The 14,652-nt window shown below is 39.8% G+C and overlaps 1 protein-coding gene across 1 annotated transcript; it reads left to right on the top strand.

Annotated features, from left to right (window-relative positions):
• The first annotated feature begins 1,164 nt into the window (after nucleotides 1-1,164).
• Nucleotides 1,165-7,552, top strand: LOC145865999 (uncharacterized). Its single transcript, XM_082970883.1, has 2 exons — nucleotides 1,165-1,185; nucleotides 2,600-7,552. The coding sequence occupies exons 1-2, from the start codon at nucleotides 1,165-1,167 to the stop codon at nucleotides 3,908-3,910; spliced, it is 1,332 nt and encodes a 443-aa protein (XP_082827009.1). The 3' UTR covers nucleotides 3,911-7,552.
• The last annotated feature ends 7,100 nt before the right edge of the window (nucleotides 7,553-14,652 follow it).

Below are 14,652 nucleotides of genomic sequence, written 5' to 3'. Positions count from 1 at the left end.
CATTAGTAAATACAGTGAGTACTATCTAATAAAACAGGGACATTGATCTGATTAACACCAGTAAATACAGTGAGTACTATCTAATAAAACAGGGACATTGATCTGATTAACACCAGTAAATACAGTGAGTACTATCTAATAAAACAGGGACATTGATCTGATTAACACCAGTAAATACAGTGAGTACTATCTAATAAAACAGGGACATTGATCTGATTAACACCAGTAAATACAGTGAGTACTATCTAATAAAACAGGGACACAAACTCTGCAGATGTTGAACTAATGTGTGATTTTTAAAAGGGCATTCTACACTCATATGTTTTTGTACTGTATGAATTGTTCACTTTTCCTGTTGAAAAGTGATATAAATACAGTAAAGTATAAACACACTAATGGGAAACAAATAAATGTTTTGAGCAAAATAGTGCTTTTTTAACAACTGCAAACTAGAAGGAGTGAGTGATGTCATAGTAAGGCCTTCAAGGAGTTGGCTTGATGGGAAGTCGTGATGTCATCCAATAGGAGACTGATCTTCATGTGAATATTCATTATTCTTTTTAAAATCCTTCATGTTCTGTCAAGTTGGTTGTTGATCATTGCTAGAAAGCCATTTTCAAGTCTTGCTATAGATTTTAAAGACGATTTAAGTCCAAACTGTAACTAGGCCACTCAGGAACATTCAATGTCATCTTGGTAAGCTCCTCCAGTGTAGATTTGGCCTTGTGGTTTAGGTTATTGTCCTGTTAGGACAGTTTTTTGTATTCAGATCTCTGAAATGCTCTCTACCTACGTAACATTTAGTGTCTCCTTATGTTACGCTGGGAAAACAGTTTTCATGGGCACAGAAATCCTAAATCATTTCAGAGTTTGCAAATCCAATGGTTCTAACCGAGTGTCACCTTAACTTTATTGACACCCAAATGGATACTGTCATTAACGCGGTTCTTCAATAATTACACATAATACTGTAGCTGTTTAGTTACAGTTACATGTTCAACTATCATCAGCTGATCCAGGAAATCATTTTCTGAATGACAGTCACATGACAAACATCACGACATGCAACAACAACCAAAGTGCTTCTTCATTCATTACTCTGGTAAAGACAGTTATGCCGTTCTCCACGTTGGATCCAACATCCCTAACAAATTCATGTTTATAATGTGCTATTGTCTGGTCGATGTACTGTAGGGTCTCGTTAGTCTGTCTGGACACAGAGATACTTAGCTCATAATGTGTAGAGAACTGTTCCTTGATGGATAGGCTACTGTACAACACACAGAGCTATTTTCCTATATTCAGGACATTTAGAATGACAACACATTACAGAGTAGCCTAGTGGGATTATTCACAAAATTATCTGGTGATCAGGTTATGAAATGTCATGACAAAGACATTTTAGTTTCCATGTTTCACCTGAAATATTGAATGATTTATAGTCCTACGTCTATGTTGTTGTTAGATAAAGTTATGGGTCCTACAGTAGGTCTATGTTATTGTTACGTGAAGTTATGGGTCCTACAGTAGGTCTATGTTGTTGTTAGGTGAAGTTATGGGTCCTACAGTAGGTCTATGTTATTGTTAGGTGAAGTTATGGGTCCTACAGTAGGTCTATGTTGTTGTTAGAAGTTATGGGTCCTACAGTAGGTCTATGTTATTGTTGTGTGAAGTTATGGGTCCTACAGTAGGTCTGTGTTGTTGTTAGGTGATGTTATGGGTCCTACAGTAGGTCTATGTTGTTGTTAGGTGAAGTTATGGGTCCTACAGTAGGTCTATGTTGTTGTTAGAAGTTATGGGTCCTACAGTAGGTCTATGTTGTTGTTAGGTGAAGTAATGGGTCCTACAGTAGGTCTATGTTGTTGTTAGGTGAAGTTATGGGTCCTACAGTAGGTCTATGTTATTGTTAGGTGAAGTTATGGGTCCTACAGTTATAATCCAAAGTAGTGTGAAATGCATTCATAAGCAACCTGGAAATGGAGGCTATATTTGCTGTCAACCTATGAGAACTCCCCTGAGTTTTCCCCCACGGTGGTGAATTAGTGAATAGACACAGAGCTTAATGTGAGTTTCCTTGAGTAGCACTCCTGATCTTGTCCTGACATTGAGCTGTAATATTCAGAAAACGTTGTGGAAAACTTAAATCTTCGCTCACCATTTTTGGTCCATGCAGATATACTACATCCATAACTAGTGGTTTCCTCATTACCAGATATACTACATCCATAACTAGTGGTTTCCTCATTAGCAGATATACTACATCCATAACTAGTGGTTTCCTCATTACCAGATATACTATATCCATAACTAGTGGTTTCCTCATTACCAGATATACTACATCCATAACTAGTGGTTTCCTCTTTACCAGATATACTACATCCATAACTAGTGGTTTCCTCATTACCAGATATACTACATCCATAACTAGTGGTTTCCTCATTACCAGATATACTACATCCATAACTAGTGGTTTCCTCATTACCAGATATACTACATCCATAACTAGTGGTTTCCTCATTAGCAGATATACTACATCCATGACTAGTGGTTTCCTCATTACCAGATATACTACATCCATAACTAGTGGTTTCCTCATTAGAATGGAGGAGTTTCTACAACCAAATTGCGTGTGCATCACTGCAATTTTAGCAAACACAGAAAGGGGCCTATATTGGAGGCCAAAGGTCATCTGGCACACTGCTTAGGTCTTGACTGTCTTGTCAAATGTTGTACAACTTCATGGGTACTCTCTGGTCATCCCTTTTTACCTCAAATAAACAGTGGATTTCTGCTGTTGTGGGCATTTAACCATCTGTATGACTTTGTTGTTCACACAGGAGAGATATGGGACTATCGTGGATCCTCTGGGGAGCCTCAACAACCTCATGATGCTGAAGAGGCAGAGAAGAGTCTCTCCACATTAGAACACCTCAATAAACACCTGCAGAGATCCACAAGGAAGAAAACTCACTGCTGCTCTGACTGTGGGAAGAGATTCACCTCATCAGGCATTAAAATTCATCAGAGAACACACACAGGAGAGAAACCTTATTGCTGTGGTGAATGTGGGAAGAGTTTTGGTCGATCTAGCCATCTGACTCAACACAAGAGAATACACACAGGAGAGAAATCTTATAGCTGTGGTCAATGTGGGAAGAGTTTTGCTACATCTAGCGCTCTGACTCTACACCAGAGAATACACACAGGAGAGAAACCTTATAGGTGCGGTCAATGTGGGAAGAGTTTTGGTCGATCTTGCCATCTGGTATCACACCAGAGAACACACACAGGAGAGAAACCTTATAGCTGTGGTCAATGTGGAACAGGTTTTGCTACATCTAAAGCTCTGACTCTACACCAGAGAACACACACAGGAGAGAAACCTTATAGCTGTGGTCAATGTGGGAAGAGGTTTACTGCATCTAGCACTCTGACTCAACACCAGAGAATACACACAGGAGAGAAATCTTATAGCTGTGATCAATGTGGGAAGAGTTTTGGTCGATCTGGAGCGCTGATAGTGCACCAGAGAATACACACAGGAGAAAAATCTTATAGCTGTGGTCAATGTGGGAAGAATTTTGCTGCATCTAGAACTCTGACACTACACCAGAGAACACACACAGGAGAGAAACCTTATAGCTGTGATCAATGTGGGAAGAGTTTTACTACATCTTGGTATCTGACTATACACCTACGAACACACACAGGAGAGAAACCTTATAGCTGTAATCAATGTGGGAAGAGTTTTACTACATCTGGCTCTCTGACTTCACACCAGAGAATACACACAGGAGAGAAACCTTATATCTGTGGTCAATGTGGGAAGAGTTTTGTTTCATCTAGCGGTCTGACAGTACACAAGAGAACACACACAGGAGAGAAATCTTATAGCTGTGACCAGAGATAATCTGATAAAAGACTTCTGATCAAATATCAGAAAATACATACATGAAGGAGTTGTTTCATGATATCAATGAATTAATGTCACAATGTAGAATGTTTAAACATTGTAGAAGGAGTATTTTAATGATGTCACAATGTAGAATGTTTTAACATTGTAGTAGGAGTATTTTAATGATGTCACAATGTAGAACCCTAAACGTTTGTCCCCTGTTCTATTGATTTCAACATGATATGGATATTAGCCTCAGGGGGAAAATCCAGGCTCTGAAATGGAAGAGTTACTATTTATGTGATTTAACAAAAAGTGATTAACAAAAAAAGAGTTGTGTTACACTTACCATGTTGGTGACCCACTGGAATCAAAATGCAACAGGCTGTTTTCTACAAATTGTCCTCTAACCAGGGATGTACACATTATTCCCAGATTCCGTGTGGTTTTTGAGCTGTTAGTTTTAACAGGACGTGCAACCTCATCTCCCTCCTCTCACACAATTGATTTCAACATGATATTAATGAGTGATGACAAATAAGTGTTGTGTTCCTTTGTTTAGCGACCCCTACATTTAAATGTATCACTCCAAAATGTAGTTGACTGTCTTCTGCAGGTTGTCCTCTAATCAGCGAGGTAAAATATATCTCCATTTCCATGTGTTTTTTAGTTGTGTTAGTTTCAACAGCATGTACAACCTGATTTCCCGCCTAATCAATATCATTGATTTATTGCTACTTGTCAAAACAACAGTGTTTTTGATTGTTGTGTCCATGACGAGGACAATTTGGTTTGTAACTGTCTCAAGATTGGGTAGTCAAAAAGTTTTGCGTTTAGCCAGTGAGTTGCCATGGATCTTTTTTTGACTGCACGTTTTTCCTTATTGGAGATGATTTTTGTTTGGGCTCGTTCCAAGGGGACGAGAGTTCTAGAAGCTAGTGGGGAAAAAAATACGTGTTTTTTCTTGTTTTTAATTGTTGACAGCCAGTAGACACCATGTTTATATTGGTGAAGGTGAAGCATTGTAGTTGATTATAATGAGAAATGGAAGTTGTTTTCTGTTGGTGGTAAGCATTCTCTTAAGGTGTTACAGTCTTTGGTTTTTCCATTTATGTTTTGAGGTTTGGATTTTTGCACGTCTAGCTCGTTAGCACGTCTAGCTCGTTAGCACGTCTAGCCTCTTACATCTAGACGTTCCGCTAGCGGAACACCTGCTCCAATATCCAATGATGGGCGTGGCGCGAAATACAAAGTCCTCGAAAATCCGAAAACTTCCATTTTTTCCATTTTTCAAACATATGACTATTTTACAGCATTTTAAAGACAAGACTCTCCTTTATCTAACTACACTGTCAGATTTCAAAAAGGCTTTACAACAAAGCAAAACATTAGATTATGTCAGGAGATTACCCAGCCAGAAATAATCAGACACCCACTTTTCAAGCTAGCATATAATGTCACAAAAACCAAAACCACAGCTAAATGCAGCACTAACCTTTGATGATCTTCATCAGATGACACTCCTAGGACATTATGTTATACAATACATGCATGTTTTGTTCAATCAAGTTCATATTTATATCAAAAACCAGCTTTTTACATTAGCATGTGACGTTCAGAACTAGCATTCCCACCGAACACTTCCGGTGAATTTACTAAATTACTCACGATAAACGTTCACAAAAAACATAACAATTATTTTAAGAATTATAGATACAGAACTCCTTTATGCAATCGCGGTGTCCGACTTTAAAATAGCTTTTCGGTGAAAGCACATTTTGCAATATTCTGAGTAGATAGCCCGGCCATCATGGCTAGCTATTTTGACAGCCACCAAGTTTGGCACTCACCAAACTCAGATTTACTATAAGAAAAATTGGATTACCTTTGCTGTTCTTCGTCAGAATGCACTCCCGGGACTTCTACTTCAATAACAAATGTTGGTTTGGTTCCAAATAATCCATAGTTATATCCAAATAACGGCGTTTTGTTTGTGCGTTCAAGACACTATCCGAAGTGCTTCTTTCACATGCTTTGCTTGCTGTTTGGGGTTTTAGGCTGGGTTTCTGTACAGCACTTTGAGAATATCAGCTGATGTACGAAGGGCTATATAAAAATAAATTTGATTTGATTTAAAGAAGGGTGACGCGCCCGGCGTGTTTCGTGACAAAAAATTTCAAAATATTCCATTACCGTACTTCAAAGCATGTCAAACACTGTTTAAAATAAATTTTTATGCAATTTTTTCTCGTAAAAAAGCGATAATATTCCGACTGGGAAAGACGAAAAAATTAAAACATGGTGTCGGCTCGTGCATCGCCCCAGTCTCATTGTTTTCAGATCGACCACTATCCAAATGCGCTACTGTTTTTCAGCCATGGCCTGCAAAGTTCAAAGTTCTGGCGCCTTCTGAGAGCCTATGGGAGCGTTAGAAAATGTCACGTTACAGCAGAGATCCCCTGTTTTGGATAGAGATGATCAAGATAGAAGGCCAAGAAATAGTCAGAGGGGGCGCTTCCTGTTTGGAATCTTCTCAGGTTTTGGCCTGCCAAATGAGTTCTGTTATACTCACAGACACCATTCAAACAGTTTTAGAAACTTTGGAGTGTTTTCTATCCAAAGCTAATAATTATATGCATATTCTAGTTTCTGGGCAGGAGTAATAATCAGATTAAATCGGGTACGTTTTTTATCCGGCCGTGAAAATACTGCCCCCTATCCATAACAAGCTAGCTCGTTAGCACGTAGGACGCACTGATTGGTGTCACCTCGTTAGTCAGTATGTGTTACACCTGTGCTGGCTTGTCCATCTCGTTAGTGGGAAGGTGTTTCACCTGAGCTGGTCCAGGTTCTATTTAAGAGTGTCTGGCCCAGTGCTCCAGTTATCTTGATACATGTGGAGAGTCAACACCTTTAGTTGCTCCACCTTTTTGGTTTGCTTCCTGTCTTTAAGTTTGGTGTGGGTTTTTCTTTTGTTTTCCTCTTCTTGGGCACATTTAGTGGGTCTCATGGTGGGTGTCTTTTAGGTCCCAGTTCTTGTTACTAGTCAACTTTCAGTGGACACTGAGAGAGCAAAACTGCAACTTTGTTATAATACTTTTATTGCATCAAATGGTTGTTTTATGCAACAGAATAGAGGGTTCTTAGAACTATTGTGTCTGTGTTCTACTGAGGATGGGCCTCTGGGAGAAAACACTGACAGGAGATTTACAATGTCTTTTGGGTGATAAAACCTAAAGAGACCGCATTCCAGAACATGAGTTAATGTTTCTGTTCTATATGGTACCAGGGAGAGATGACCTCAGGGCCAGACCCTGGTCTCTACACAAAGAGTACTGTTTTTACAGCAGATACTCTCTGCTGAGAATTATAAGTATCTTTCATACAAATCTTAACCTTGTGACCCGTTCTATACATCTGTTGTTGGTCATGTAGGTTGAAAGGGGTGTATCTTGGCTGTAAAAGACCTTTGTACTTTTGTCTCATGGCTCTCAACGAATCATCTGGGGGTGATTCATCTCTCAACGAATCATCTGGGGGTGATTCGTCGACCAGCCATCATTATCGTAGAGCACTCAATTGATTCACCCTATATTTGCGTGTTGTATTGACTTGCTCCCTTATTAATAAGTGAATAAAGATTTAGTTTAAGATTAACTCTGACTTGTGTGATAATTTTGTCTCTCCTCATTTGATATTAAAGAAATTAACCACCACATTTGGGGATGTGAATCTTCTCTTGGTGACCGCTCCTGGTGACCTGGGTAAATGGTGGTCCAGGGATCCCTCTAACTTGGGATCTCAGGGAGACCACACTTCAGGAACGGAGCAGATGGTCCCACCTTTGATCTGAGAGGCAGCGAGCCAAGTATAGCTAACCATGAGATAGAAATGTGAAAATATTCCTGCAGGTTAAAATATTGTTGGAAAAACAACTACTTGATTAGGTACGTTTGGGAATAGCATTGTGTGACTGAGTCTTAATCTGATGTTTGGATAGTAACAGATCTGTAGTTCCTCATATAGAAATATGCTTAATCAGATGACTGACATGTGGATACATTTTAGTCATTTAGCAGATGTTATTATCCAGAGTGACTTACAGTAGTGAATGCATACATTTCATACATTTTTTTTTTTTGTACCACCCCTCCGTGGGAATCGAACCCACAACCCTGGCGTTGCACACACCATGCTGGCGTTGCAAACACCATGCTCTACCAACTAACGTTATCTTGGGGTTCCGTTCCTTCACTGCCAACATAGAATATCACGGGGTGGTATTGAGAGGGGAATGATATTTTAGAAAGCAGAGGAAGGTCTATAGTTCCTGGGAGGCTTGATTTTGCCGTGGTCTCTGGGAGGTTAGAGAACCGTTGAGGATCCCATGGTCATTGTCTGGGAAACAAAAGTTTATTTTTGGTTCCGCTGGGAGGATGTTTGGAGAGATGCTTCGTAGCTATGGAGAGTCCCTGAAAAAGCAAATGGAATGGTTGTCGTGACTACCTGAGAATTTCTTACGTTTTATATGGGTTCTGTGAATATATGAAAATATGATGAATTGTATGTGTGTATAATCGATTACTAGAGATTTGATGAAGTAATACTGGGAATATAATTAGATACAATTTAAACAACCCATATGTAGACGAACGTAGGTTTTGAGTTGGTATCTTTAATGGATCATTTGATAAAGATGAGGTTTAAGCATTATTAAACAGTCTACAAAGTCTGGGCAATTGTCTCAGAAACTGATGGGAGTGTGTCCACTTTAGGGTAAGTTGCCCTAAGGATGAAACTATAAAACGTCCGGGTACCTTAATTGAAATAAACTGCCCTTAAGGCGTAGGGTTCTTCCCAGTATGAGAGGAGTTGCTAGATTTATTGAATAAACCTTTTTCCATAAAGTTAGAGTGAACCAAGGTGTCTGACTAGCTGTTGATGTTGAAGAAGCGTCCCGTAAAGGTTCCTGGAGTTTAGGGGTTCTTCAAATTGAACATTGAAACTGTGGGGGAACCCCTATAAGTTCCTCAAAGAACATTTTGGGGTTCATTATTTTAACTCTCGGTCCACCCTCCCTGCATTATAAAAAACATATTTTAATAACAACAATATTGACAATATTGATTTAAATAATTCATTGTTTATTTAGTGGCACCACAAATGTGAATTCATATTTACAAAACACATAAAAAAACATTTCTGCAGACGTCAGACCCTAATAAATAATACATTTACTTTGTATAGTGCTGTTCGTGACATTTAAAATATATAAATAATGATGTACAATAAAAATAACATTAAAAATGAATCATAGGTAAACTAACAATATTGTAGACTTGATGCTAAAAACAGATTTTTCAGCTTTAGTGTGTATATCGTATCCACTTAGTTATGTTAGGAAGTTTTCCATCTTTATGACCGGCCCTGGTAACTTCACCCCAACTTCTCTTATCCCCAGAACACAGTAACTTAACAACATAAGTGTTCTTCTGACATTTTGGGGAAATTTAAGGGAAAATAAAAATACGTCCTCGAGGGCCTGGATGTTCTCCCCATCAAAGGCCAACGGGATTTCACTCTCATGGTGAAATGGATTTCCGCCGATGTGCAGTAAAGGAGTGAAGAGCGGTGAAATCTGTGTCAACAAAAGTAAGAAAAGATTAATACACAAACAATTAACAAAGAACATAACAAATGTTCAGCTGTAGTTTTATATAAGCATGCACACCTATGTTTATGAAGAAACAGATGATTGGTGCATAGGCATACCTTGTCACGGACATAAAGGCCACTCGGGTCCTCATTGAAGAGGTAGGGCAAGAGCAGAATCACTGCTGTGGTCTCCAGTCCTAGTAAAGTAAAGCAATGATCTTACTACACTTGATAATTTTATTACAAAATACATTAGAGAAAGGGAAGGAATAAGAGCAAATCCCTCTTCTGTATTGTCCTTCAGGGACTGTCAAAATAGCAGGATGATGTCCTCACCCCTGCCTCGCCTCTCTACCTCTGATAGTCCTTGAATTATCTTTTTGTCTATATCCATTCCATGGACGTAATTAATTTCTGAGAAGATCTGAAAAGATCATTTGCACACATTTGTATGCTAATAGATTTCAGTTTGTATTGACTGCTATGTAGGTTAAATGTACACTTCAAATGCAGCTGTCCTACAACATATCTGTACCTTCTTCTTGATCCCAATTGCATTGTGTCCATGTTCTGTCCTATAAGAGTTTCAAAGGAAGAGAAAATGTGTCAAAGAATAGTCTTTAAAAAAACAAATATATATATTAAGTAAATATTGAAAGATAAATGACATCGACATACAATGTAATGTAAAATAGAAGAACATATTGGAGAAAGCACTAGCCAATACAGTACTGCCATACAGTAACAGTACTGCCATACAGGCATAATATCACATTTCAAGATATCTTTGTACACAAATTGTTCAATATTTTATCAGGCTGACTTGAAAGATTATACACAACATTTTACTGCGTGGCAATACTGTGTTTGGATTCTGAAGGGCATTTATACCAAAGAGGTAGTCTAGACACTGTATTAATACCATTATGCATTTGAATCCCATCTACAGCTACCATCAAGATATTAATTTCCCTCCACAAGGGGGCGGACATGTAACGTTTCCAAAATGGGATAGTATTGTACATGTAACGTTTCCCAAATGGGATAGTATTGTACATGTAACGTTTCCAAAATGGGGTAGTATTGGACATGTAACGTTTTCAAAATGGGATAGTATTGTACATGTAACGTTTCCAAAATAGGATAGTATTGTACATGTAACGTTTCCAAAATGGGATAGTATTGTCCATGTAACGTTTCCAAAATGGTATAGTATTGTACATGTAACGTTTCCAAAATGGGATAGTATTGTACATGTAACGTTTCCAAAATGGTATAGTATTGTACATGTAACGTTTCCAAAATGGGATAGTATTGTACATGTAACGTTTCCAAAATGGGATAGTATTGTACATGTAACGTTTCCAAAATGGGATAGTGTTGTACATGTAACGTTTCCAAAATGGGATAGTATTGTACATGTAACGTTTCCAAAATGGGATAGTATTGTCCATGTAACGTTTCCAAAATGGTATAGTATTGTACATGTAACGTTTCAAAAATGGGATAGTATTGTACATGTAATGTTTCCAAAATGGGATAGTATTGTACATGTAACGTTTCCAAAATGGGATAGTATTGTACATGTAATGTTTCCAAAATGGGATATTATTGTACATGTAACATTTCCAAAATGGGATAGTATTGTACATGTAACGTTTCCAAAATGGTATAGTATTGTACATGTAACGTTTCCAAAATGGGATAGTATTATCCATGTAACGTTTCCAAAATGGGATAGTATTGTACATGTAACGTTATGCCCCCTTGTGAGTTAATAGTATTGCATGCTGTAGCAGGCTATATAAAGAGGAAGACCTCCATTGACGATTCAGTTCGTTGTAACATCTCGTCTGGACAGGTCACCGTCCTTAGTTAGTTAGTTAACGAAGCTAACGTTAGTAGAAGCTGCTGCAGCTCCAATACAGTATGAGGTGAGACGGTGAACTGATGTTGAATTACACCTCTGTTGCTAGGCAGAACTTTAGTCACATGAGTTCTTCCTCACTTGACCTGACCTGACCTCAGCCTAAATTCCTCACTCCTCCCCACCTCACGGCTGTCCTGATGACTTGTTCCAGACTGTGGCCCTTCTCCTCCCCACCTCACGGCTGTCCTGTTGACTTGTTCCAGACTGTGGTCCTTCTCCTCCCCACCTCACGGCTGTCCTGTTGACTTGTTCCAGACTGTGGTCCTTCTCCTCCCCACCTCACGGCTGTCCTGTTGACTTGTTCCAGACTGTGGTCCTTCTCCTCCCCACCTCACGGCTGTCCTGTTGACTTGTTCCAGACTGTGGCCCTTCTCCTCCCCACCTCACGGCTGTCCTGTTGACTTGTTCCAGACTGTGGTCCTTCTCCTCCCCACCACCTCACGGCTGTCCTGTTGACTTGTTCCAGACTGTGGTCCTTCTCCTCCCCACCTCACGGCTGTCCTGTTGACTTGTTCCAGACTGTGGTCCTTCTCCTCCCCACCTCACGGCTGTCCTGATGACTTGTTCCAGACTGTGGTCCTTCTCCTCCCCACCTCACGGCTGTCCTGTTGACTTGTTCCAGACTGTGGCCCTTCTCCTCCCCACCTCACGGCTGTCCTGTTGACTTGTTCCAGACTGTGGTCCTTCTCCTCCCCACCTCACGGCTGTCCTGTTGACTTGTTCCAGACTGTGGCCCTTCTCCTCCCCACCTCACGGCTGTCCTGTTGACTTGTTCCAGACTGTGGTCCTTCTCCTTCCATAGGATCCCTGACGTCTAACAATAACACATTCTGACAGAATGTAAACGTTCTACATCCCCTTCTCTCAAACAGTGACATGAATAAGGATATTTCATATTTTCAAGTTCAGAACCCATCACCTGCTATGTAAAAGAGACAGAAGAATGCACAATGGTCAATGCTATCTGGGATCCTTGGGACATCCCTACCCTAAACCCTAACCTTAACCCCTACCTTAACCATTTAAAATGTCAACTTCAACGGGCTAGGGACGTCCCAAGGATGTATCTCTACCTGGAAATACATGGTCTAAGTGATTGATAGTTGGTATTCAGCAGTCATAAAGCCTTATTTACTTTAACGAACTACTAAAATAGTGATTTTGTCAGACAGCATAGACAGCAGCTCTACACATTATTGACTGACTGATCCATTCATCCTTCCATCCCTCCTCAGCCTTCCTCTCCTCTGAAGACCCAGTGAGGGTGGAGCTCAGTCAGAGAGCTGTTGAGGGACTGGTTAGGAAGAACACTTCTACAGCCAGAGAGGTGAGAGGTCACACATGGTTTAGATGGTAAATATTTATGTCCCCTTAGTGGTTCATCACGTCAGCAAAAGGGAATATGTTCCATCTATGTTCATTTACATTAGTGCAAATTGTCCACTGATATTGGTGTAATTTCTCACTCCTTTTGGCTGTATGAAAGTTAATTTCCCCTCAGACACACACATTTGTTCTTTGATATTATGAAGGTCATTTGTGTCAAATGTACTTTTCCCCTCATTCACCCCATCTCTTTACATTGCTTATGTATATTCAGTGGCCTGACTGTGTCAAAGGCCCATCCCGGTAGATCTGAACCTAATGCAGCTTGGAGTGATCGGATGACAGAAGTCACATGTAGGTGCCAGGTGTAACTGAGGCCATAGATGCTCCATATCCATTACTTTGAGTGTTTTATATAATATAACTAAATGTGTTTCTGTGTTGCAGGGACAGTCAAGAAATGGAACAGCAAGGCCACAGAACATGACATAAGCAGAGCTGTGGGAGACCACCTCAAGCCCCTGGTAGAGCCGGGGGTGGTGTTTACCACTCCACCACGCCTTCAGCAGGCTGGAAAAGTGGGATTGATCTGGTTGATCCATTTGTTTGTTTCAATGTTTAATAGTTGAATCCTTTGTTGATTTCAACACTATTTTTGATATACATCATTTATACTGTTTTTCATACTAAGATGGACCAAGATATATATTTTTTGTTTAAAAAAATTACATGTATTTAACTAGGCAAGAACAAATTCTTATTTACAATGACGGCCTACCGGGGAACAGTGAGTTAACTGCCTTGTTCAGGGGCATAACAGATTTTTACCTTGTCAGCTTGGGGATTCAATCAAGCAAATTTTCAGTTACTGGCCCTACGCTCTAACCACTAGGCTACCTGCTGCCCAAAATATGTGTTGCTTTTGCAAGAGTCTGTTGATTGGTCGGTCATTGGGTTGATTCATTTCGCAATATATTCAAATCAAGCTTTATTTATATAGCAAATTTCAGACATGGCTTCACGGAAAGAAAAAAATGAATAAAAACTCACATTTACTACATAACAAACTTAAGGATAAAAAACAAGATTAAATGGAAGACTAATGAACATTCTAAGGAAATGCCATTTGATTAAAATATTAACAATATGATGCAACGTCCAACCCAAAATAGAAGTTTGTTTGTTGTTACGTTCCCCAGCAGGAAACCAGAAATGTCCCTTAAACAGAAGAGGAACTAACAAAGAGTCACTGACAACAACCACAACTAAACAGGTGGGTTTTAGGAGGGGCTCTGAAAGACACTATGGGGGTGTCCACTGGAAGTTGACTAGTAACAACAACTGGGACCTAAAAGACACCCACCATGAGACCCACTAAATCTGCCCAAGAAGAGGAAAACAAAAGAAAAACCCACACCAAACTTAAAGACAGGAAGTAAACCAAAAAGGTGGAGCAACTAAAGGTGTTGACTCTCCACATGTATCAAGACAACTGGAGCACTGGGCCAGACACTCTTAAATAGAACCTGGACCAGCTCAGGTGAAACACCTTCCCACTAACGAGATGGACAAGCCAGCACAGGTGTAACACATACTGACTAACGAAGTGACACCAATCAGTGCGTCCTACGTGCTAACGAGCTAGACGGGCTAACGAGCTAGACGGGCTAACGAGCTAGACGTGCTAACGAGCTAGACGTGCTAACGAGCTAGACGTGCTAACGAGCTAGACGTGCTAAAGTCCAACCTCAAAACATAAATGGAAAAACCAAAGCCTGTAACACCTTCCCCCTTAAGACAACAAATATATCCTACATTTCTTTTGGACAAATTTGCTCACCACCAA

This window comes from Salmo salar, unplaced genomic scaffold (assembly GCF_965601325.2).
Source record: "Salmo salar unplaced genomic scaffold, fSalSal1 ptg000117l, whole genome shotgun sequence".
Classification (NCBI taxonomy): domain Eukaryota; kingdom Metazoa; phylum Chordata; class Actinopteri; order Salmoniformes; family Salmonidae; genus Salmo; species Salmo salar.
Note: the sequence above shows the minus strand (reverse complement) of the source record. Positions and strands in the feature narration are given on the sequence as shown.